Raw genomic sequence first — 26,851 nt, 5'->3', positions numbered from 1 at the left:
ACCTAATCCTGAGAGGTCGAAAACAAGTGAACTCTAGGAGACCCCTATGAAGTTCGATTAGGTCAAGAATCACATTGATTCATGTCAATGTTTAGTGAAGGCTGTGCAAGAGTATCTTGATGCATCGGGTCCTCACAGACAGGACATTACAAATCTATTCCTTATTTCGAGACACTCTTATTGGATGACCTTCAATAATACTATTATTAACTGGATGCCATTTGCCATGAAGACACCACAATCTTCTGCACTCACTCCATCAGAAGCTTCTCGTGTGGCGGCTAAAGGAGTGTCCTTCCCGACTATCCTTACAGAAGTTTGATGGCCGTCTCAGAGAGCATTTGTTAAATTTTACTGGTGCCTGTCTGAAGCCGAATGCCTAGAATTTATGAAGGCTGCCACCAGATGTGTGCTACCCTACTCTGGACAGCTGACTGGAAGGGGTCATCTATTCACGCTCCCTGCAACAAATTCTGACCTCTCATGCATTTCCAATAGAAATCTGGATTCATCTAACAAGACAATCTTTTTCAGCGGCTCATTGATCCAATTTTTGCACTTTTTTGGCCACTGGAGTCTTGCCTTTCTCTTTGACAACAATGGCACTGGTCATCTGCTGTTATAGCCCATCCGTGTTAAGGAACGACGACTTGTACATTTGGACACATTTGTTGGGAAAGCAGTGTTAAACAATGGGACCCAGCTGCTACATAACTGGGCACTGCCTGTTCAAGAACAATTCTTGACATCCTTCTCTGACCCCTTTCATCTAGAAGTTGTTTACATCCACAGGAGACCCTTTTGCTGGACGTTCACACCGTTATCAGTATATTCTCCAAACAACTGCATGAGAAACATGGCAGTGTATAAAATCCTGGCCCTGACTAGTCTAGTACCAATGACCCGGCCTCAAGGGAAGTTACTAAGACTGCTCGATTTTTCCATTCTAATGTGAACATTGTAGCTGATCAACCACAAACAACTTGCTTACTTGATTTTATGCTGCCCTCTGGGGGTCACGCAACAAAATTCCAAATAGGAAAGCTCCAATCATGAAAGGGCCATAGTCTCTAATCAAGTGGCCATTTAGTGTATATTTTCACCCAGATTTCCAAGAAATGTGTGAAAAAGAATTTTAACTGCTTCAAGCAAGGGGGTCTATGAAGCCCACTCCATATGTGGCAGGTACCGCTTGTCTTTGACACCTGGCTGCAGCATCCTTGATCAGAGATAACTCTGATCACGACTATTAATCATTTAGATTCTAACAGCAGCTTTTAAATTAGATGACAGAGGGAGGGAGCTCCCTCTGTCTCCCAAACAGCCTCGCTGCAATAAGATCACCTGGTGCTATTCGGGTATCATGGCAGCCTGGGGCTTTGTGAAGGCCAGTGAGGGCTGCCATGCATTTTTGCCTATTGTGAAATACAATATACTACAATACTGTAGTATTGCAGTATAAGTTCACTAGTTCAAGTCAGGAAAAAAAAAAAATACACAACTCCAAAACTGCACTTTTTTTAGTCACACATAAAGTGATCAAAAAGTTGTATGCACCACAAAATGGTACCAACAGAAACTGTAGGTTGTCCTGCAAAAACAAGCGTTAAATACAAGACCCTCCCTAAAATGGCAAAAACTTATATTCCCCCCCCCCCCACACACACACTTTGCCCCAAGTTGTATTTTTCAATGGTACCATTTAACCCTTTCCAATCCAATTTGTATTCTGGTTTTCCTAGGGGGCTTACTCTTTTTCTGCTGTTATACAACGGCGCTATCTGCTGGCTAAAGCCAGTACTGCATGAGGTGACACATTGGATAGGCTCTGACAGCAGAGAGGCTGGCAATATTACAGTAAGAGAACCCAGACGGACGTCTTCCAACATCGGAGCTGTCCACCTATAAATCATAATGTCTTCACACGTCAGACAGTGGATTGGAAAGGGTTAATAAAAATAAAGGAGGTTAAAATTTGTTGAAAGCAGGGAGGTAAAAACTAAAATGAAAAAAAAAAAAAAAAATGGCTTGGGAGTTGAAGAAGTTAATCATAAAGAACCCCAACTAAACAGACCCTATATCAACAAACGGTGCTCCCCCATTGGCCATGGGGTACAATCATCAACCTCATCTGACCTGGCTGTACGCAAACAACCTACGGTACTAGATGTCCACAGGAAAGCTGGAGGAGTCGGCGATGCGGCCAGCATTCTACAGCTGACTACGCTGCTTACGTGAGCTTCGCTGAACAGATTCAGGAGGAAACCTTCCCAGTTTCATTGCTTGGAGCCAGAATGTGATTTCTCAACTTATAAAATATGCCTGGATTGTAGAGGGGAACAATGGGACCCAGAGACGTGTACACTACGAGGTCGCACGTGTCGTTACCTTTCACACACTTAAACACCAGCTCGGCTCTCTTCAGGCACCATGGTATAGTCATTTCCTAAATAGACACAAGAAAAGCCGTCAGGAAGCGCTCACTATTATTATAAGGTCGCGCGTGTACGTGTGGTTGTGCAGGTGACTTGTAGTAGAATGGATCACACAGGTCAGTGAAACGAAAGAGCAAGAATGGAAAGGATTTTCTGATTCGCAAACTGCATGCATTCTTATGGGTCACAGTCTGTGGCGATTTCACAATGCAAAGTTGTTTTTAACTCTTAAAGAGACAGCAAAAATGCATGCGATTTTCTACGATGGCATACTGAATAAATAGGACATTCTGACTACAGGCTGCATGTGATCCATCACTGTGGAGCCATGACTTTAGGGGGGGAATGAAAAAATATTGCCTGCAGTTCGCGATCATACAGACGTTCCGTTTGTTAGAAGGTGACTGATAAATGTACTGCGACGAGCTGAGCACCTGTGTACCCATTATATGGACAGGACAGATTTATATCTTGGGAGCAGTCAAAATGGATATCCACATCATCAGGGGCACGTTGCATAACTTTTCATTATATAAAAGAGTAACATTTATTTTCTCAAACTGGAAAACTATAAATCCTTTGTAAATGCATAGCATTACTTATCCTGTACTGGTCCTGAGTTACATTCTGTATTATACTCCAGAGCTGCACTCACTATTCTGCTGGTGGAGTCACTGTGTACATACATTACTTATCCTGTACTGATCCTGAGTTACATCCTGTATTATACCCCAGAGCTGTACTCATTATTCTGCTGGTGGAGTCACTGTGTACATACATTACTTATCCTGTACTGATCCTGAGTTACATCTTGTATTATACTCAAGAGCTGCACTCACTATTCTGCTGGTGGAGTCACTGAGTACATACATTACTTATCCTGTACTACTCCTGATTTACATCCTGTATTATACTCCAGAGCTGCACTCACTATTCTGCTGGTGGAGTCACTGAGTACATACATTACTTATCCTGTACTACTCCTGATTTACATCCTGTATTATACTCCAGAGCTGCACTCACTATTCTGCTGGTGGAGTCACTGTGTACATACATTACTTATCCTGTACTGATCCTAAGTTACTTCCTGTATTATACTCCAGAGCTGCACTCACTATTCTGCTGGTAGAGTCACTGTGTACATACATTACTTATCCTGTACTGATCCTGAGTTACATCCTGTATTATACTCCAGAGCTGCACCCACTATTCTGCTGGTGGAGTTACTGTGTACATACATTACTTATCCTGTACTGGTCCTGAGTTACATTATGTATTTTACTTCAGAGCTGCACTCACTATTCTGCTGGTGGAGTCACTGTGTACATACATTACTTATCCTGTACTGACCCCGAGTTACATCCTGTATTATACTCCAGAGCTGTACTCACTATTCTGCTGGTGGAGTCACTGTGTACATACATTACTTATCCTGTACTGACCCCGAGTTACATCCTGTATTATACTCCAGAGCTGTACTCACTATTCTGCTGGTGGAGTCACTGTGTACATACATTACTTATCCTGTACTGATCCTGAGTTACATCCTGTATTATACTCCAGAGCTGCATTTCTACAGGCTTTAGAGCTAAAATCTATAGCATCCCCTGCTTGTCCAGTGTATAAACAGAGCTTGCTTGGGTTGCTAGAATACAACGGACCCGTCCCCGTGCAGTAATAACCTACCCGTCTTCCCTGCAGGACAAAAACGCTGCATCCAAATGTTACTTTAAATTCTGGAGTCAAATATGAAAAAGGCGTCAGGTTCCCTTTAAGTAAATGAAAGCTGTGCTGAATTTGGTTGCTATGGGCGACACGGCCAATTTCAATTTTCCAGCATGTTCATCCCTCAGATTTTTCACGTCGTTTCCATGCTGAAATCAGCTTGAAGTGCGCCTTTTCAATGGGAATCCCCACTATAGTACATCAGAGCTCTGTCCTGCATGGTGTAATCTACATATGCAGGACAGCCTCCCACATTAGAGCTCTGTTCTGCCCGACATAAGAGATATGCAGGGAAATCTGAATGTAGGACGAGGTCCCACACTGGATTGGAAATGGTTAAATCTGCATCGTGCAGGAAAACAAAATAACTGGCATATCAATTCTTACCGCGGAAACAACAAAGTGTGGTGGCGATTGAATGGGGCCAAATCAGTGTGTGGATCTCTGGTATGTCCTACTACCAATTCAAGCCAGAAATCCAAGGGTCAGCCTCGGATTTCTGATACCAATAGAACAATCATCTGGGTGCGCATGCCCTTAACCCTTTGCAATCCAATTTTGGATTCAGGGTTTCCTAGGGGGCTTTCTCTTCTGCCATTATACAATGGCCATCTGCTGGCTAGAGCCAGTACTGCAGTATGGGACATGCTGGAGAGTCCCCCGACAACAGAGTGGCCAGTAATATACAGTAAGAATACCCTGCCGGACGTCTTCCAAGATCGGAGCTGTACAGCCTTCAATCAGAATGTCTTCAGATGTCAGACAGTGGATCGGAAAGGGTTAAGACCGTTTTGATAAATACGTTGACTAGATCAGCCCTGCGGATCCAGACCGGATATAGATGACGCGCTAGGTCCCCCAGAGTGAGAGCCACCTGTTGCATCGGCTACCAGTCTAATTAATAGAAAGGGGTGTCGAAAAGAGAACCCCTTCCATGAGGTCCATATTGCCTAGAAGGACGTATGAAAATGTTGTCTTGTAGAAATGACCCCGTTAATGAGCAAACAAATAACAATTATTGATAATCTTCCGTTGTTGGATGACACATGGCTATTGCCATGTCCATGTCACCCAATCTTCTGGCCACTCATCTTCTGCCGTGTGACCAGTGATGCATATAATTACATATGGATGATGAGAACATTATTCTTGTAACATGGAAACTCCACATTGGGAACATCCTTGTTGATATGTCTTTAAAAGCCAATTTTGGAGAAATAAGTGCTTAGAGAATCCCTGGAGGCCAAGAGACCCATAATTCTGGGAGCGATATTGCTGAGAAGCCGGGCATCATCGTAATTTATCTGCCTACACGGAACACAATCGTACATTTCATGCTGTCAACAGTAGTGTAGGCGTCTTGACAGTGGTTTCAGCCCTGTGTTTTGGATAATGATTACAACCCATCTCCTAAAACTAAAAAGAACAGCCCTTTGTATATCTTCCGCTCATTCGTGAAGCGCCGGAGATGTACTCATGTCATCTGTCAAGGTAAGCAAGTTCACTTACGACCATTGAGGCCGAGTTTACACATCGCGGAATGGCTACGAAATTTCAGCTGTGGAATAGGAGGAGATGAAATTCTGCATGAATGTTCAGTACAATGGAAATCGATGAGGTTTTATCAAATCCCATTCACTTCTAGCAGAAAAAGAAGTGCAGCAGAACATGGGCAATTGTCATGGTGGGATTCGTTTACAGCAGTGCAATGTAGTGAACGTATTCCTGCACCAAAAATGTAGATTCTTTCTGGGATGTGCGATTGTAGCCCTGAGTAAAAAGGACCTCTGTCACCAAGACAGACCCCTCTCAAGTAGACATTACCTTAGTTGGTCCATGTGAGATAAAGACTTCCAGTCCTTCGCTCCAAATATAAATTCTCATGACATTATCTTTGTCCATAATAAGGTCGACTATTTTAGCTGCGCGGTTTTGGCTTGGTTTTACCAAATCCCGTAGTATGGACTCACTTTGTGCCCATTAGGTCATTGAAGGGGACTGAGTATTACATGTATCTTAATAACTAAGGGAACAGCCCTCATCATTGATGTGATGGGCACAGAGAACAGTGTCCATACCACATGACAGTGTCAGACCTGGTCAGGAAGGGGAGGTTTCTACTTCATAGGTCCAGGTAAGGATTCAGCTTCCCTGGAGAACCCCTCTAAAAGGGGTTCTCCAGGCATAAATACTAATGATGACCTATCCTGAGGATCGGCCGAGGTCTGCCAGTTGGGAACCTGGACGATCAGCTGAGCAGACGCATGCTGTCAGCGCCACTACACACAGGAGCGGACCGCAAGAGGACCCGCTCCCCTTTCCTCTCTAAGGATAGCAAAAGGGCAAAAAGTTACAAATTATTGCATAACTGTGGAGTCATAGCTTTCAACTTTTTATCACACAACTGTGGCTCATAGCCCTTGCGTTAATTCTCCCCATTGCCTTCAAAAGGCTTATCCCATCAAAATAAATTTATCACCTATCCATAGGACAGGTGATAACGGATTGATCAGAAGGGTTCGACCATTGAGATCCACAGGAATAACAAGAGCGGTACACCCAGAGTCCACTAGGTGAATATTGTAGCAATGTCCACTCCATTTCTATGGGACTGACAGAGATAGCCATCACACTGATAGGTCATTTCCATAGACAGTGAATGAGGGGTGCTCATGTATGTATATCACCGCTCTATTTACTAGGGGGATTCGTGGTGCGCACTTTTCGTAATCTTTGGGGGTTCCAGGAGACAAACCCCAGCAATCAATCATTTGGCACTTTATCCTGAAAATAGGTGATATATGACTTTAGTGGACTAATCCCTTTATGTCTAGCTGTTTAATAATAGCTATAGGCCACAAACCGTTCCACTCCTGAGGCCACAAACTGTATTATTGACTTCAACTAGTCAAAAGAGCTATAAAGTTTCCGTTTCACTAGGTTTCTGTTCAGGTCTGTTATTTCTGGAGGACAGGATAGCATAGTTGAGTACACTATTCTACCCTCCAAAAGCAATGGAAACAAAAAGGAAACCCAAAATGGAAAGACCGAGCTTGCAGTGTGGATCCAGCCTTACTCTTCTAGGACTCCTGTTTTGGCAAAATCCTCATACAGGTCTTGGGTTGATGTGACATATGAGTTCCTGACATGAAATCCCATCATCTCTTTGATTCCCAAGAACTCTTGAGAGATAGGGCATCCATCAGCATGCAGAACCCTGCAAAGAATTATAGAATGGTAGAGTTGGAAGGGTCCTTCAGGGTCATCGGGTCCAACCCCCTGCTCAGTGCAGGATTCACTAAATCATCCCAGACAGATATTTGTCCAACCTTTGTTTGAACACTTCCATTGAAGGAGAACTTAGCACCTTCCGTGGTAACCTGTTCCACTCAGGAGATGGTGAGCATAAGCAGTGTTCCCATGGTGGACCAACATAGTGTACACTGGCATTAAGATTTATAGTCAACTTGGCCATATTAAAACTGCACTTGAGTCGTACTACTAAAGGCCTCCATATGCATTAGATTTTAAAAAGAGAGCACAATCTTCCAACTGTCTCATGTACGAGATGCATTAAAGTTCTCGGGTCTCCTAAACACTTTCTACAAAAACTACTGTCCTCTTGATGTACACATTTTTCAAAACATTGACATGACTGCATGGCTGTGCAAAAGCTTCTTTAGGGGTCTGTTTGGCCCACGTGAAAATCACTGATGCAAAAACGTGCATCTGTAGAGAGCACTGGAAAAAGTAAAAAAGTGCTAGATGCTAGGTCAGGCGGGTATGGAACATGATGAACCACTTCAAAAGTTGTCGTCATGAAGAAACCCCTAAATAAGAGCCGACCGATGAGCAGACCACACATGCAGTCTTTTCCATCCGGTTTTGTTTGCAATGTAGGATGGATGTTCTTCTTCAAAATATCTTCGTAGCATGCAGCCATCATAGCTGTGCCCTTTGGAACACAACAAGTAAGGAATTATGCCTTTGCTGTCCCAAAGTAAGCCCACCATAATTTTCTTCACACTGGTGGTAACCCAGAATGTCTTCGGTGGCGGTAAGTCAGTGTGCCTCCATTGCACAGACTGCTGTTTGGCCTCATGATTGAAAAAGGTCATCCACGTCTCATCCATTGTGACAACTGACGGAATGAAGGCACCATTCATGCAGTCATCACGTGTCATGGTTGCCTAATCCATTATCCCGCAGGCTGTCTTATGATCATCAGTCAATATTCACATCACCCACCTGAAGGAAGCTTTTTGCATCTCAAGGTCTTCATGCATGATGGTGTGCACATATACTACAGAAATGCCAACTTTACGGGCAATCTCTTCTATAGTCAATTGGTGGTCTTCCATAGCCACTTGACCTACTGTTGTTGAACTTGCTGGTACAGGGCTGAGGCTTCTTCTTTGGTTCGTTCAACATTCATCAGCCTTTGAATTGTTGCGTCCACGAACACACATTTGTTTTTTATGCCCATGACACTTTCACTGCGTGTCTCACTCAACCACCAATGAATGATCATGGGTGAAATTCCACACCAAGTAAAGAAATTGACTGATTAAACTCTGTTCTAGGAAAGTGAACGTTGCCATTTGAAGTACTGAAGCCACCTCTAACTCCAGCCGCTGTTACGTGAGGTCCTGTGCACTGGACAATGCTGCCATCTGTCCCCTTCATCCCCGTAGAATGACCGCATCATCTAAAATGTGTCCCATGCTTCTATTTGCTCCTATTCCCGAGAAAAAAAAATATGGAGGCTTTAGAACTTGTGCACATCATATGGTGGGCTTCCAGAACCCCAAGGCATCCAGTTTTAAAAAGGTTCTCCGAATTCCTCTTGTTAAAAGGGTCTCTTGAAAATAACCTGATCACAAAGTGTCCACCAGCTAAGACCTCCAGTTGTAATCTTTGAGGAAACCTAACAGTAACTGTTCAGTTTCCCCACAGCGCCTTCACAGGGGAAATTAAGTATTACACAATGCCAGATCAAATCAGTAGGTTGTCTGCTTAATACGAGACAGAAAAGGTCCTCAAGAATGGCAGACGTTAGCTAAGAGACAAGGATCCTGGACAGAGGACCTCCTCTATAAACTCAGAATTAACTAACAGTGTATCTGAAAATGGGTTTTCTAATCTCGACAAGACTTTTAAGGGCTAGTGTGCATTTCTGTCTAAACATCTGAATTAGACTCTTACTAAACTTACTCTGTTGACCCCAGCAACCTACTAATAGGGTTTTCTGAAGATCACTAGACTGAAATTTATGATCTTGAACCATTTGGATGCCCAACATTTGGGAAGGGAGCTGTAGGTTCATGCAGAACACTACCATTAAATGGCCATAAACCATTGGGACATCCTTGTCCAGGTCATGGAGTTTCTGTGTACAGGCTACGTGCAGGATCACCTCCTACACATCCTTCCTTACGAAACACTTTGGTTTCACATTTGGCATCTTCCAACGCTCCTTTTTGGCTTTGCAGGGAAAAGTGATTTAAATTGCGGTGCTGGTGCTGAAGTGAGGGGGGCAATAAATTAAACAGCTCAAATCCATATGTTGCTAGAAACACTGCTGCTCTCTTTATAACACCCTGTAATAGAAGGCTTCTCTGCTTGCCTGGTGTAAATATCAAGTTCAGCCACAAAAGAACACTTGCAGCAGTCAACCATTAAGGAACCAATTATCACCCTATTACAAGTTAATTAAAAGAAAGAAATTTACCAAAAATAAGTTAAATTTAATCAATTCTTAACGAAGTGCAAATGTTTTTCTATGGCTGTTAACAATTACTGTACAGATGTTGCCTACCAGCAATGCAAATACGAATGCTACCGAAAAAAGTGGGTGCTACATATTAATTAAAAACATACAATCAAATCTACCTAAAGTTGTGCTTATATCTCCTGTTCCCTCTCCGTAGTTAATGGGGTTATTCTATCAGTTCCATCATTGTCCATATACCCTGAGAACATCATAGAATGGGGTCTTAGGCGCAAGACTGCCCTCGCGAAGCCGGAGCTGAGGACTGTACTCATTTGAATGGCTGCATGTAATACTCTATTCCCCCTCTAGTTGGCCACTGTAGGAGAATTGGGTAGTCAAGGACAACTTCTCTGTTAAAATCAGCTGTTTGTCGGGGGTCTTGTGAACTTTTGCAGATTTCATGTTAAAGGGTTAATATGTGATTAGACAAGCCCTTTAATAAAAAGTTCTGACAGGATGAAAACATGTCTACTGCCCATGGGTATAACATGAAGATTCTGGGCCCCGATACAAAGTCTGTAATGGGCCTCCACCTACCATATGCCGCTTATAATACTGGGCTCTTTTGATGTGGGAGAGGGGCCCGTAGATCTGTCAGTCATAGGGGCTCGGGTGAACTGCTACCTCTTTGTACCGCTTATTGCTGCATCCCCGATCTTGTCAGCCCATACGTTATCCAAGGTCATGGAAAATCCCTTTAAGAAGATTTAAAGTGACCCTCTAGTTTTGGGACAAAACAGGAGGAGGAGGAGTATATTACCTGCAATTGCTCTTCTTGGATGTCACTTCAATCGGTCGGTTTTGGGCCCCATTTACAAATGACGAATGGCTGAGGCAGTTTTCGAACTACCTAATGCGCACTGTTCACTGCTCTCTGATTGTCAGGTGCTGATCATGTGAGCGGCCCTGGCCAATCAGACAGCAGGTATAGTGTATGAGGAGTCTAACACTACCAAGGCACGGTGGGGATTAGGCGGTCAAAATACTTTGTCAGCCATCTTGGATGGCCCAAAAAGGGACTTAGAAGCAGCGGATTGGAGGGACAGAAAAGAAGAACAAATGCCACTAATAAAAGCTATCCCCCACCTCTGGTCATTGGTCAGAAGTTTGTCCTGAAGCCGGGTGACTTTAAGGAACAGCCTGATGTCTATGGAGATAACAGGACAAAATGAGGTCTGGATAAGTTGGATTTTTAGCTGTCCAATCCTTTGTTTCCCTATGATAAGAGGTGCCTGACAGAAGCTGATCTTCCTTCCCCATAGAGAACAGGACCATTGGGCTGTGTTGAATGGGTAAGTTAATGGAGGATTCAAAAAATAAAATAAAATAAGTGTAAGCCATATGATCATTTATCTTAAATTAATGCTAAGCTTTAAATGGGTGGAACGGCATTAGAAAAAACATGGTTGCTTTCTTAAAGTAACAGCGCTGTACCTATGCATAGGTTGAGCCCGGTATTGCAGTTCAGTTCCATTGAAGTGAATGGAGCCAAGCTGCAATACCACATACCAACCAATGAATAGGAATGACACTTTTTGGAATGGAGCAGCCATGTTTTTCCGATCTCGTAAAACCTGTTTAAAAGGCGCTGTCCAACCAAAAGAAGTTATCCTCTAGCCACAGCATAAGGGGATACAAATTCGATTGGTGGTGATCTGATCTCTGATCATGCATTGAACAGTGATTCTGAAGGTCCCCCTATGAATGGAGCGGCGGCCAAGCATACTTGACTTGCTACATTCGAGGACCTTCTGGACCCTATTCTCATGGTCAGTGAGACTCCAACCAATCAGATAATTACCCCGCTATCTGTGGATAAGGGGGGTATTTCTTTTGGTGGGACGAACTTTTTAAAGCTAGAAGCAGACAGAGCATCAGAGTCTATGCAAACACAGGAGTAAGATAGGTGAGCGCATTCGGGGTGTACACAGAAATGAGGGGGCTTCATAGTAATAATCAAGGACCCTCATGGTCCATATTCACACCATCACACCCTTACATCCTCCATTCTTCCTCTTCCTTGAAAAAGATGAGAAAGATGAAAGTAGAAAGTTAAATCCCAGTGCGGGTCCTCAGTGCCGAGGGATAGAGGGCTACCCTGGGCCGGAGCCCCTTTCCACTGAGCCCTGCAGCTGCTGCCTATATAGCACATGCAGTAATGGTTAGTAAAGGTGTAAGTAGACACGCTCCTACCTCAGACATTTCATGGACGAGCAGCAGAGGGATATTGATAGTAGTGACATCGTGGGTACAGCACACCTTCAGGATATTTCGTAAGCCCATAATTGCTGGATCGCGGGCAGTTATATTACCACTTCTTACGTTATCGTCCACACAGAGGTGAAAAACCACATGAGTTTCAGAAAGGTTCGAGTGCCTCGTCACATAAAATTCCCCTGGAAGAAATGCAGTTTTAAAAAGCCTCAGTGACAACCACTAAGGAATCTAAAGAAAGCCGCCGTTACATCATCCGATGAGATAGCAGCCAATTACCTTACTACTTATATGAGGCCAATGTATCAATGTGGGCAGCAAAAATCTATGCCATGTGCAATTCAGCTGGTTACTCACACAGAGGGCACTAACTAAAGTCCCTGCATGTACCCCAGCAAAACATTAACTGAGCCTTGAGTGTTAAGGCAGCAGGAATTATATATTTAGTTTATATTTTTGTATTGCTGCAGCTTTTTTATTGCTTGTATTAGAAAGGAGATACCTTGGATTTCCCTGATGAACTTGCATAATTAAAGGGGTTTTCTGGGCAAAGGCTATTGATGGCCTATCTTAAAGGGGTTGTCCCATGCTGAAACGGTTTTTTTTTTTTTTTTGCATAGGCCCCCCGTTCAGCGCAGGACAAACCCAAGGGATGTGTTGAAATTAAAAAAAAAAAAAATTTACTTACCCAAATCCCCTCTCTGCAACTTCTTCCTTCTTTTCCTCCAAGATGGCCACCGGGATCTTCACCCACGATGCACCGCGGGTCTTCTCCCATGGTGCACCGTGGGCTCTGTGCGGTCCATTGCCGATTCCAGCCTCCTGATTGGCTGGAGTCGGCACACGTGACGGGGCGGAGCTGCGCGATGACGCGTAGAAGGGGGTGGAGCCAGAACACAGCTCGTGTCCGGACCGACCAGAAGGGAAAAGACCCTTCTGCGCAAGTGCGTCTAATCGGGCGATTAGACGCTGAAATTAGACGGCACCATGGAGACGGGGACGCGAGACGGGGACGCCAGCGCAGGGAAGGTGAGTATATAACTTCTGTATGGCTCATATTTCATGTACGACGTATATTACAAAGTGCATGTATATGGCCATACAGAAGTGCTTAACTTAACTTGTCATCGCGGGACAACCCCTTTAAATAAACAAATCAATAAATCTTGTTATTTGTATAGCGCCAACTTATTCTGCAGCGCTTTCAGGTAATTTAGCGCTTTCAGCGCTTTCAATCCCTGAACCATGCAGGGATTGAACTTGCAACCTTCAGGTCGTGAGCGAGAGCTTAGGACTGCATTTCTGCTGCCATAACACTCTGCGCCACGCGACTTATCTTCAGGACAGGTCATCAATAGTTGATTGATGTGAACCCTGGCAAGTAGCTGATCACCTGTCCTGCTGTTAATGCAGCAGATCAGATAAGGTCATCGGGGTCAGAGGCAGAAGTTTCATAGAGGGCTTCACTTCCATTGAAATCAATGGGAGAGCTGCCTTCTATTACACTTCCGCGGCCCGCCACAGTGTCGTAGCCGGAAGTGCAACAGGAGGTTTCAACTCCCATTGATTTCAATGGAAGTGAAGCCTTCTAGGAAGCTTTCTTCTCCGATGACTACATCCACCCTCGCTGCACTGACAGCAGGCAGGGCGATCACTCGATCACCAGGAAAACAGATCGGCTGGTCTCCAGAAATCAACTATTGATGACCTATCCCAAGGATAGGTCATCAATAATATTTAAAAAAAAAATATATATATATATATATTTTTTTTTTTCACAGGAACTACTTTTCCCAGAATTAGGCCAAGATACAAGAGCCTGTGGGTATATCAAGATCTGTTGTGTATCACTTTACCCACACTGAATGGCCACTTTATTAGAGACACCGATACTTTCACAATTGGAGCTTGTCGGTATGGATATCAGACCAGTGACCCCGGGGTGCAGCAGAAAATCAAGTGAGCATTTTTACTGTTGATCAGTTTCAGTGTGGAATCCACATTAGATGGGAAACTGAGCGATCTGAGAGGCTTCCAACGAGGCCCGGTCATTGGCGCTAGACCACCCAGGGCCAGGATTTCTTATACTGCCAGCCTTGAGGGGTTTTCTCATATAACGGTGTAGAGAATATTTAGAGAATGGTACGATTAAGGAAAAAAATCCAGTGAAAGGGGATCCTGTGGACGTAAACAAGTCGTCAATGAAAGGGGTCAGAGGAGGATGTCAAGAATTGAAGAATTGTTCTTACGACCAGGCAGAGCACAGTCTAGTAGATTGCAGCTCAATACAACACTGGTGATCAAACATTGGCTTTTTGAGTTCCATTTTTATGCTCCATTACTGGAGCAGGAAAACAGAACCCACCGGTCAATTGGATCTATCTTATGAAGAAACTGAGCAGTGCCGACAGACCCCCACTGACTATATTGGGGCCAATATTTTAAGAGAGGCTCAGAATGGATCCGACACGGACGTGAACCAGGCCTAACGTGTCTGAATGAACAACTGGTCATTCCCCAGCATGGATGGGAGATAGCGGCAAACAGTTCCAGCTCCACTGCCTGTGTAAGAGAAACAGAAAAGAGGGACTCCGGGGCGCAAAAATGGATCACTGAGACGTGAAAAAGCGTCACCAGAATTTGGCGCAAACAGCAATGATTTCAACATCTAGTGGAACCTATGCCATGACATACTGCTGCAGTTCTGAAGGCCAAAGGAGGGACAACGCCCTACTGGAGGTGGGTGTCTCTAATAAAGTGCCCATTCCGTATATAATGTGTGGACTCACCTGGTAATAAGTTAGACTGGTTGCGCTCGGCATTTTTCACCTTGTCGCTGCGTCCTTCACTCCCATTAGTCGTCTCTGATTACAAAGAATAAATAAGAAAATAGTTAAATACTATTTTTTCATCGATGTCGCTGTATGAGGGCTTGTTGTTTTTTGCAGGACAAGTTGTATTTTTCAATGGTGCGATTTAATGTACCATATAATGCACTAAAAACCTTAAAAAAATTTCGAGTAAAATGAAAAAAAAACCAAAATGCACTTCTGTCGGTGCATCTTGTTTCTACAGCGGACAAACCTTTATTCTATGGGTCGGTACAATTACTACGATACCAAACTTGCATATTTTTTATGTACTATTTCTTTTTATTATTTTTTGCCGCTATCTTCTGCACGCAATAACTTTTTTATTTTTCTGTCAACATAGTTGTGTGAGGGCTCATTTTTTGCAGGACGTCCTGTAGTTTGCAAAGGTACCATTTTGGAGTACATACGACATTTTGATCGCTTTCTATTGCATTTTTTCTTGGAGACAGAGTGACCAAAAAAAGTGCATTTCTGGCGTTTCCCCCCCCCCCCTTTTATGGTGACGTGCATCGTGTGGGGTAAAAAATGCATAATAGATTGGACTTTTACGGACGCAGCGATACCAAATAGTATGATGTAATGCCATAGCAGGTAGTCTATCAAGCCACCCCAAGGGACAAGACAACCCTGAGGCCTTTCAGAAGGCACCCGGCTGCCATGACACGTGAACGGCTCCCTGCGATCCCCTCGCAGGGGGTGGTACAGGTCCCCCAAACATTGTTCGGGGGATTTAAATGCCCCTGTCAGAATTGACAGCAGCATTTAAATGGTTAACAGCGCTGATCAGCCTCGCGACTGAGTGGGGCTGTTGCAACTGGGTGTCGGCTGTATGAAGGTAGGTCGCCCCGCAATCATCCTTCATACATACACGACCCCGCAGGACGTAACTGTATGTCCTATAGTGGGAAGGGGTTAGGAATGATTTTGAAATCTTATCAAACCATATATGATACACAATAGAACATAGAAGAGCGAGTGAAAAATGTATTTGTTTAGAAATTGATGGCAGCAGCACATCTCACAAAAGTAGGGCGGGGCCGTGACTACCGCTGTGCGGCATCCCCTCTATTTACAACAGTCTGTAAATGTCTGGGAAGTGAGGAGAACAATTGCTGGAGTTTTGGGAGAGAAATGCTGTCCCATTCTTTCTGATGTAGGATTCCAGCTGCTCAACAGTCTTGTGTCTTTCTTGTGAGACTTTTTGTTTCATAATGGCCAAATGTTTTCTATTGGTGAAAGGTCTGGATTCTCCTTCTGTGAAGCCATACGGTTGTGATGGATGCAGTATGTGGTTTAGCAATGCCCTGCTGAAATGTGCAAGGCCTGCCCTGTTGTCTGGATCGGCGCATATGTTGTTCTAAAACTTATATATACTCCTCAGTATTGATAGTGCCTTTCAAAATGCGTGAACTGCTCATGCCAGAGGAACTAATGCAACCCCGTACCATCAGGGATGCAGGAATTTAAACACTCCTTGAGTCAGCAGGACTCCCTCGTGGTTCCCAAAAAGGATTTCTAATTTTGATTCATCTGACTACAAAACAGTTGTCTATTGTGCCTCAGTCCATTCTAAATGAGCTTTGGCCCAGAGAAGACGCCGGCGTTTCTGGATTGAGTAGATGTATAGCTTCTTCTTTGTACGATACAGATTTAACTTGTATGTGTGGGTTGGCCGGCGGTCTGTGTTCACAGACTATGAATTCTGGAAGAATTCCTGAGCCCATGCAGTGATTTGTTTTACAGAATCATGACTGTTTTTAATGCAGTGGCGCCTGAGGGCCTGTAGATCTCGAGTGTCTAATACTGCCCATCCGCCTTGTTCCTTGTACACATACATTTCTCCACATTCCCTGAATCTTTTGATATCATGTTCTGCAGATGGTGAAATATTCAAAGCCTTCACAATTTTACATTCAGGAACATGTTTTTGAAATTGTTCCACAATTTTTAGATGCAGTTTCTCACTGATTGGTCAAACTCTGACCATCTTTGCCCCTGAGAGACTCTGCCTCTCTAACATGCTCTTTTTATACACATTCATGTGAATTAATAGAAAGTTGACTCTCCAGCTGTTTTGCATTTGTACCACTTACTTTTCCAGCCCTTTGTTACTCCTGTCCCAACTTTTGTGAGATGTGTTGCTGCCATCAATTTCTAAAGGAGGTAATTTTTGCGCTTTCACCTTCTGATGTGTTCAATGTTCTATTGTCAATAACATATGGTTATAGGAGATTTCCAAATCATTGCATTTTTTTTTTTAAATTTAACAATTATTTACATTTTAGACAGCGTCCAAACTTTTTTGGACTAATAGAATGGGGTCCACTGACACTTTTTGTTTCCTATGTTCAGTAAGTTTTATCAACATTAAAAGGGTTGTCAGAGTTACATTTTTTTTGAAGTAACTGTTCCCCGCGTTAAAACATAATAAAATGTAATATTCTATACTCACCTCTTAAGGCTCCCCACATAGCTTATTGCTGTCTCTTTCTCCTCCGTGTTGGGTTTGTTCCGATAGGCTGCAGTCAGCCTGTGTATAGGTTGCTACAGGCTGCTGCAGCCAATCAATGGGCTCAGTATCTGAGCACTGAGGCCTGTGATTATGGGGCATCACAGGCTGCTGCAGCCTGTAAACACAACATCACATGGGAGGCACAGAGCAGCTGACAAAGGACATGCGGGGAGCCAGGATAGACTGCGGGCCATTTTATTACGTCTTGGCACAGAAAAAAAGATGAAAATTTACAAAAAAAAAACAAAAAACCAACTCTGACAACCCCTTTAAAAAAGACCCGTTATCTGACAGTTGCTAAAAAGCATAGAAAACCCACTTTGAAGAGTAGAAAGATTTTAGGCAGAATATGCAAAGTAAACACAAAATATGCAACTATAACTTATTTTGCTGTGCTGTCTCTCTGTTATTCCTCCTGGAAATGCAAGAATAAATGGACATTAGTGTTCCTATCCAACATTTCCATAGGACATGTGGCTATACAAACTGACATTGTCAGCTGCATAAGGACACACCCTATTAACAAGGGGGATGGTAACAGCAAGTTGTCAACTTAGTCATACATTTCCAGGAGGAATAACAGAGGAATCGTACAATGTAGAGTTCTAGAAAAAGATGCTCCAGAATTGTTATTTCATAGGGGATACAAGCATTTACAAAAACAGACATATTAGAAGTGGGGAGCGGTCCGATATGATTTACACTGTGCCTGTCAGCGTTGCCTAAGACGCGGTGTTCGTTTTAGATGCGAGTAACACTTATTTTGGACACATGACTTTGGGCATTATTAAACGCCTGTCATCAGCCCAGGGAAATTCCTCCGAATTGACAAACGGGTGGAAAGGTCTTCATAACGACAGAAGCCTCCAACATCTCCGTGCGGATGAGGGATTGTAGCGCTCCAATCTGTCTTCGGGTCGCAGAACACCATGGAACACCATCACTAATAGAAATGAAAATGTATCATCGGATGTGCAAGAAGGTCCTCTGGTGCTCTATAAGAGGATCAGACTGATAAAGTTACTCGCTTGGCACCCGCCGCACGCTCTCCATAACCCTTAATGGTGCATGAAGCGCTCTTAGGGTCCATTTGGAATAATTGTATTTTTGAGTAGTGGGGTTAGGTTACTCTTGCAAGCTCTGCTTATCCCTGAGGTATGGGGCGGGTGAGGAGGTTGTAGCAGGACATGAGCTAAAGGAGGACAAGCAGAAAACACCAACCATCCCTGCTATGTGCTGGGTGAATCCTGCCCATCAGATACGCATGCAGATGGATTACTAACAATATATCAAGGCAAACTATTACCTTAAAGTGAACCTGATTTTTTGGGAGGGCTTGAAATATAAGCCCTGCCCCAAAAATAAGCCCTAGCTACACTACATTAAGAAAAAAAAAAAAGGACTACATTACCTAGTAGCTCGGTCCGGATCCCTCACACCGGTCTTCGGGGGTCCGCGCTATTCCCGCAGTACTCAGCTTGGCTAGCCAATTCATAAATCCCACCTCTAAAACGCAATGGCTGTTGATTGGTTCTTCGAGCGCTGCGGCTCAGCTAAGCAATGCAGACTGGATGAACCAATGCGATGGCTGTGATTGGTTCATTAAGCGCTGCATTGACTGGCTGAGTCGCAGCACTTGAGAACCAATCAAAGCCATCGTTTCTTGGAGGCAGGATTTATGAATCCCATAACCAGGAAGTGAGGTTGTGCAAGCGGCTGAGGACCGAAGAATAGTGCAGACCTCTGGAGAGCGGCGTGAGAAACGTGGACCGAGCCTGCTGTTTAAGTAAAATAAGACATTCCTCGAAAATAAGACCTAGTGTGTCTTTTGGGGCAAATTTTAAAATAAGACAGGGTCTTATTTTTGGGGAAACATGGTAGAAACTAATGTATGAAATATCCAATCATAAGGATAGGATGACAGATTGCTTGAATATTTATTTATTTTTTGAAACCAAGATTGAACTTTTTGGCCTTCATTGTAAGTGCTATGTCTGGAGGAATCCAGGACTGCTCATCTCCTGCCCAATACTATCCCTACAATGACATGGAGGTGGCGAAATCATACTGTGGGGTGTTTTTCAGCGGCTGGGACAGGGAGACTGGTCAGGGTAGATGGAAAGCTGCATGAAGCAAAGTACAGAGATATTCTTAATGAAACCTGATCCAAAGCGCCCGGAACCTCAGACTGGGCAGAAGGGTCACCTCCCAACAAGACAATGACCCTAAGATCACAGGGAAGGCAACACAGGAGGGGCGAAGGGGTAATTTTGTGAATGTCCTTGAGTTGCCCCGCCAGAGCCCTGAAATAAACCCAATCGAATATCTCTGGAGAGACCTGAAAATGGCCTCCACAGCAGGCCCCCATTCAACCTGACAGAGCCTGAGAGGATCAGCTGAGAAGAATGGCACCAAATCCAGGTGAGTAAACCTTGTAGCATCAGACCCAAGAAGGTTGGAGGCTGTAATTGCTGCCAAAGGTGCTTCAACCAAATACAGAGTATGAATACCTATGTCAATGCAAAATGGTAGTTTTTCATTTTTCAAAAATTTACACAATTTTTTTAAACATTCTGTTTTCACTTTGTCATTATGGGGTGTTGAGTGCAGAATTATGGGGGTTAAATTTTTATATATTTTTTTATTTGCACAAGGCCACAACATAGGTAGAGAGTTCAATAATACAAATAGAGTCACCTGCGTCCACCTCTAGAGGGAGCTCTGGAGCTTACTGTATACATATCAATGGCAGAGTTCACTGTATAAGCATTATGCCGTTAGCATCTAAGCTCCCTCTAGTGGTGGCTGCAGGTAGCCAGAACTTTTTTACTTTTTATGTTTTTTTATTTCTATGTCTATGCAGGGGATATTGAGCTCTTTATCAGAAAAATGGTGCTCAACCAAGATAGTTAAACAGGTTATCCAGGACTTCTTATATTGATGACCTACCCTTAGGATAGTTGATCAATATAAGATCAGTGGGTGTCCCCAGGCACCCCCATTAATTAGCTGTTTCAAGGGGGCCATGGTGTTTGGGAAAATACCAGGTAAAACACTGTACACTGTAGCGGCTCTGCCGGGTGTTACTGCCCAATCCCATTTACTTGAATGGGACAGAACTGCAAAGAGTCCATGTGACTAACGAACATCACAGCACAGGCTGTAGCTGAGGCTGCAGTGCTAGCCCTAGCGCCACAGACCCTTCAAACAACAGATCTGTAGGGGTGCTAGGAGCCAGACCCCACCAATCTGATACTGAGGACATATCTTAAAGATACACACACCGATCAGACGATTCCTGGCACCGCTGTTAGTACGGACAGCGAAGGAAGCAGATCGCCGACTGTAATACACCTGCCTGGGTTGGTATTGCAAGCACAGCTCCCACTAAATTCAATGGGAGGTATGCCTGCAATACCAAACCGGGCTACTGTAATGTTGACAGCACTATCCGCCTTGACAGGAGTGCCTGGAAGCAGCCGATTGGCGGGGATCCTGAGCAGCGGATCCCTGCTAGTCATCTACGGATGACCTATCCTGAAGATAGGTGATCAATAGAAAAAAAGAATGCCCAAAGTCCCAGACAACCCCCTTTAAGGAGTTAAACAACTGAATGGCACTGATCTGACACGGATGACCTATCCTAAGGATAAGTCATCAATATGTCAGTCCCATGTAACAAATATATGACAGAGGAGCCTGATATAAAGGTAATTAAGAAAAACGTAGCTAATTAGGAACACGGTGAACACATTCCGGAACGCTCTGTGAAAGGTTTCTTTTGGATGTCATGAAACCCAAGCCCCGGCGTATGTTTTAGCTGCTTTAGGCAGTAATTTAGCAGTATATTTCGGTGACCTTAGTATGATGACAGCAGGATAATTAGAGAAACAGCCCCGGCTTTGGGGATTTAGATGAACAGAATTTTTTATAATCTTATTTTTGTGAGTCATACGACACCACAGGTTCCTCACATGCCATAAAGAGACCGTAAATACCCACAGCGAAGGTTAAATGGAGGCATATCAGAAGAGACCACGAACAATGACTGCCCAGTGTGCCAAGTCAGGGACTCGTTGGTCTATATGGGCATGAGCGCTCTCACTTCTCATCCAGAAACACCTTATACTGGCCAGGTACGCTAAGAGGACAAGAAAAAGTTTGTGTAAGAGGGGGGCAGAGTAGTTTCCATACCCTTCACCATTGTGTGTTCAAAGTTAGGTAGACCCCTCCTTCCCCATTACATGCACAAAGCCCCCATAAGACTATAAGCCAAAGTAACACTACTGACCAGTCAGTGCCCCCATAATAAAGACAGCTTCAATAAAAGATAGCCGTGCCATCCATTGATGTGGCCGCAGTGCCCCAGCAGTCATATGTTTATGCCACTACCACAATGCCCCTATGTATGGCGCACATACATACGGCCAGCGACAGGGCATTCAGCAAGAAGTTGCTCCGCTTGTCGCTAGTCGTTCCGTTTCAGTTCTCGCTCTGTGTAAACTAGAGTCGCCCAATATATGAGCGATGGCCTGTTTACAGTGAATGAAGGTGGGTGGGCTGAAACAATCCCCGACCCGCTATGCCTACAATCACTTGAACGGCTATTGCTCCTGTGTAAAATACAGGAGTGATAGTCGCTGGTATGGCTGTTGGGCCCTTATGCATCCAACAGTCATACCATATAAAGGTACCTTTACCCCTCGAATGAAGAGGTGCAAACCAGTCAAAGTTGGCACTGCCCCAAAGGTCAGAATTACGACATTTTGGATTGGTGAGCAGAAGGCCACATACTGGCCCATTGGATCTATGGCACCGGTAATATAACTACTCACTTGAATCTTGCCTGACATTATAGAGGTTGTCCAGTTGTAAACTATTGGTGGCCTATCTGCAGGATAGGTCATCCATAGTAAAATCGGCAGGGATCCTGGGGGTGAGCTGTTTGCCGGGCGATGCACTTGTATACAGAGACAATTTCTGCAGGAGGAAGACAGCTCAGTTCCTATAGCAGTGGCCAGGCTTGGTATTACAAGCAAAGTTCTAATTGAAATGAGTGGGAAGTTGGCTTGTAAGACCAAGCTTGGCCACTGCAGTAAGAACAGAGCAGTCTACTTCCTGTAAAAATCAGTGAGCATATCCACCCAGAGAACAAATGATTTTGGGTTTCCGGGCAACAGCCCATCAATAGTTTACAACTTAACAACCCCTTTAAACTGACCAACAATCCTATGTCTATGGGAGACAGTCCAAGTCCAACCAGATAAGCTCTGTCGAAGGAGACAGGGATCAAAAGGGTCGCATTATAACTTTTCAACATAGAGGTAAGTGGTGGCAGAGGTGTTTGGGAGCCGCTTGTCTTTAGATCCCTTTATATGGGGCGATTATTGCCTAAATAATCGTTGGAAACAGCGAATTCAAGCAATAGTCGCCCCGTGTACACATGGCCGCCAACAGGGCACTTAAATTGACCATCGGTCAGTGTATACAGGCAGTCATATATTTGTGAACGACGGCTTGTTTGCAGTAAATGGAGGAGCATGGCCAAAGGAGAACCCGGCGCAGCGGAATAAGCCGCAGGACTTCAGCTATTGAAATCTTGCGGAATTTCCCCGCAGTCCCGCTGCAGACATTCCGCGAGATTCCCGCCCCGTGTGAACCCAGCCTAAAGTTACTTTTATGTACCACTGGTGAAGCAACATGCCGGTTCAGCTTAGGGGAAATCAAAAAGATATTCACCATCAAATGACGCCTGAGCACTCGATGTTTCCGAATTCTCTTGGTCTACAGCTGCTTGCTTTCCAAGGGCGACAGTTACTAATGGCATCTACTAGGTAGCACCCAGCTTCACCCAACTCCTGGATGACTTAGTTGGCACAGTTATGTAGATTTACTACCCACATCCCCACTTCCTAACTTCTATTCATTCGTTTCTGTGGAAATGTATCATACTAAGGAACCAGGAAGCTCAGGATGAGCAGAGCCACAGAACCCTTATGGGGTTTATAGCTCAGAATTCTTTCACCTTCCAAAGGCCCTTGAGGTTATTAAACCCCTTTGCATGAAGATTTCTATGGGTCCTGTACGTTCCTCTTGGTGCCAAATTATTGAAATCGTCATGCCGACCATTTTTTTCTTCCTTGATATTACTTAGTAAAAGCCGCTGGCTCTATTTAGGAGTGTCCGAGCAGCACTTCAATTTATAGAGCAGGCGAGAGCAGATGACACGCCAAATACAGACACGGATAAATATAGATGTGTGTTCATTTTGTTATGTGCTGATATATATTCACGTCATGAGTCTGAGCTGTTTACAACCCTCCGGATTTAAAGGAACATATAGGGATAAAGAAAAAAAAAAGTGCGCGAAACTGGGGTAGACCGTGGATGAGGCGCGCTCGGGACTTCAATAGATCAGACAATGAATTCTGGGAAATCAGAATATATACTAAAGATATTTAGAAAGGGGGCTTTTAGAAAGATGGTTGCCCATAGCAACCAGGCGGGAGGGGTCAACGGTCTAAAAGAGAAACTGTACTTATAGGCTGTAGTAGCCAATCACAGTGCAGCTTTCATTATTCAAGAGTCAACCATGACTGGGTCTACTGCTAACATGGCTAGCGTCTATGTCATGCCAGCCCTACATGCCTACAGAGCGAACAGTAATCCTAATACTCACCTACCTCCGATCAGCGCAGCGTCCTCTATCCTTCCTGCACTGTTGCCCGAGGTGCAATGTAGATATCAAGGCATCACACATGGCAGGTGCCGTCCATTTTTAACAGCTGACACCTGCCTGCAACAGCTGTGATTAGTGCAAGCAATCGTGGCTGTTAATCCTTTAAATGGTGCTGTAAATTCTGATAAAAACATTTAAATGCCCCGCTTGGTGTTCAGGGGTCTCGAACCGACCACTCATGATGTAGTGAGGTGCTATTCGGTTGCCATGGCAGCCCAGGGCCTTCTGAAAGCCTCCAAGGCGGCCATGAATTATGAGTGTCTTGATAGCTTGACAGCCAGAATACAGTATAATGCAATTCTACAGTACTGCATTAGACTGTATGAATGATCAAACCATTGCAAGTTCAAATCCCCTATGGGAACTAAAATAAATAAATAAAAAATAAATGTGAAAAAATTTTTTTCCATTATTTTAATAAATAAAAGGATATTAAAAGTCTCTCTCACCTTTTTCCCCATATTTAAAATAATTTTAAAAAAAAATAAATCAAAAAACATATAATTAGTATTGCTTCATTTATAACAATCTGATCTATCAAAATAACGCACCATTTATCCTGATCGGGGAACGTGGTCAGAAAAAATAAATACACCAGAATTGTGCTTTTTATGGTCACCCTGTCTCAATTTTTTTTTTTGTAAAGCAATCAAAAAGTCATGGGCCATGGTACCGATAGAAGCCACACAGCACTGTGGACAAAAAGGTAAAAGTAGTTTTGGTTTTCAGAAAATGGTGACAGAAATATTATTTGGTTTATTTAAGAGATCCTATTTTTTTTTTTAATGAGTTCAGAAAAAAAAACAAAAGCCTAAAGAACCCCTGTATATTAGTTTGGTATCATCATAATCGTACCGACCCACAGACTAAAGTTATGTCATTTCTGCCGGAGTGTGTACAACGTAAAAATAATAACTCCAGCCCCCCCTCCCACCCAAAGATGGCAAAACTGCATTTTTTTCCATTTCACTCCACTTCGAAATTTTTTTAAAAAGTTTTTTTGTACCTTATATACAATTGAAAAATACAACTAGTACTGCAAAAATCGAACCCTCAGACAGCTTAAATTGATGAAATATACAAAAAAAACCACTTATTTTCTGAAAGTGGGGAGGAGAAAACCAAGAATCGAATAAGAAAAAAGGGCTGCATGAACAAGCCCTCAGATGGCTAGATCAATAGAAAAAAAAAAACACTGATTTTTATTTATTGGGGGGAGGAGAAAACAAAAATAATAAAAAGTGGTGTCCTCAAACGTTACCTGACGTTATAAGTCACCCAAAAGTTAATATAGCCCCTGTTTAACATACATGTTCTTCTGCAATGACTCCATCTTTCTAGTATTCTGGCGTATAGCAGCCAAATGGAGGCCAAAAACATGGAGCCCTACGGACGTGTTTAGTGTGTACATTGGGGGCTCTCCCAGGATACATATATGAACAGCCCCAAAACTATAAAGGTCTGACTGGTGGGATCCAATAGCTGGACCCCCCCACCACTCCAAGAACGGTGGAGAGGTGGCTCCACAGGTTTATTGGCCAATGCAGAGAATAGGAGATACATAACTAGCCTTATGTCGTACCTTAGCCATGAGACGTGACTGCAGAGAGAAGGCCCAAGTAATGGTGACAAGCTACTCGCATTAGGCAACTGTTGGCCAAGTGATCATTGGTCAAGTATCAACCCCCTAAATTCGGAAGGGAAGATCAGTGGCGGACGTAGACTTAACTTAGTGGAAAGAACGAGGCCAGATAACAGGACCCATTCTATCGGATAGCCATCAGGTGAGGATTTGGGTGAGTCTATATATAATCCTGGGTGGGGCAGGGAGCCCGAGTTATGAAGTGTAGACAGTAGTGGCCAGTTTAGATGGCAGTACGGTACTGTATCATACAGCGTGTATTGCTGAGGTCCTATGGACATCTATGATGTCACCATTGTCAACCGTACATTACCCACATGAACCCACTGACCTTGTTGGTGTTTTGCCTTCTGGTTCCGCTGAGCTCTGGCATATAGCACCACCTGCTGCACCACATCCAACTGTACCTGGAGCTGCGGGAAATGGAAGTCCGTGCACTCCTGGCCGACTGTGGCAAAATCTGGGCAAGAGAATGGCAAAGCACAAAAGTTCATGATGAGTAAATAATACAAGGCTGTAGTCATATGGTCCATTTTCTAGTGCGAGTCCTGTCTGATTCTGAAGTGGACAGAACTGGCACACGAAAAGAACGCAATCACTTAACGCTTGTTACTACGAAAAGCACAAGAAAAACAAACAAAAAAAAGAGAGTGCAGAGCAGTGAAAAATGTATGTAAAACGGAGGCAGATCACATGTGAAAAAAAAAAAATTCTCGCAAGCACACGCATTAAAGTCACACAGAAAACGGTCAGTTGTGGCTCAGGAATGTAACAAGGTTTCTGCTGTCAGTGCAGTCTGTGGAAGCCCATCCTGGGATGGGGGAACGCCTCTCCAGAGGAGGAAGGGGTGGGGCCAGAGTCTAACGCCACAGTGTTCAGTCCTGTTGGGCTGAACGGTAAGCCTGGCAGAAGCAGTGTGCCGTTAAGCTCTGTCCCAC

General features: G+C 43.8%; 1 protein-coding gene across 1 annotated transcript in view; it reads right to left on the bottom strand.

Annotated features, from left to right (window-relative positions):
• Nucleotides 1-26,851, bottom strand: part of FERRY3 (FERRY endosomal RAB5 effector complex subunit 3) — a 55,212-nt gene that overhangs the window by 7,292 nt on the left and 21,069 nt on the right. Inside the window, exons 9-12 of the mRNA XM_066590537.1 lie at nt 26,245-26,373; nt 14,937-15,011; nt 12,127-12,329; nt 2,389-2,446 (exon numbers count right to left, since the gene is read on the bottom strand). Of these exons, the coding sequence (XP_066446634.1) occupies nt 2,389-2,446; nt 12,127-12,329; nt 14,937-15,011; nt 26,245-26,373 (465 nt within the window). The remainder of the gene's footprint in view (nt 1-2,388; nt 2,447-12,126; nt 12,330-14,936; nt 15,012-26,244; nt 26,374-26,851) is intronic.

Source organism: Eleutherodactylus coqui, chromosome 2 (assembly GCF_035609145.1).
Source record: "Eleutherodactylus coqui strain aEleCoq1 chromosome 2, aEleCoq1.hap1, whole genome shotgun sequence".
Lineage (NCBI taxonomy): Eukaryota > Metazoa > Chordata > Amphibia > Anura > Eleutherodactylidae > Eleutherodactylus > Eleutherodactylus coqui.
The sequence above is the reverse complement of the archived record's forward strand: the minus strand, read 5'-3'. Positions and strand labels throughout refer to the sequence as shown.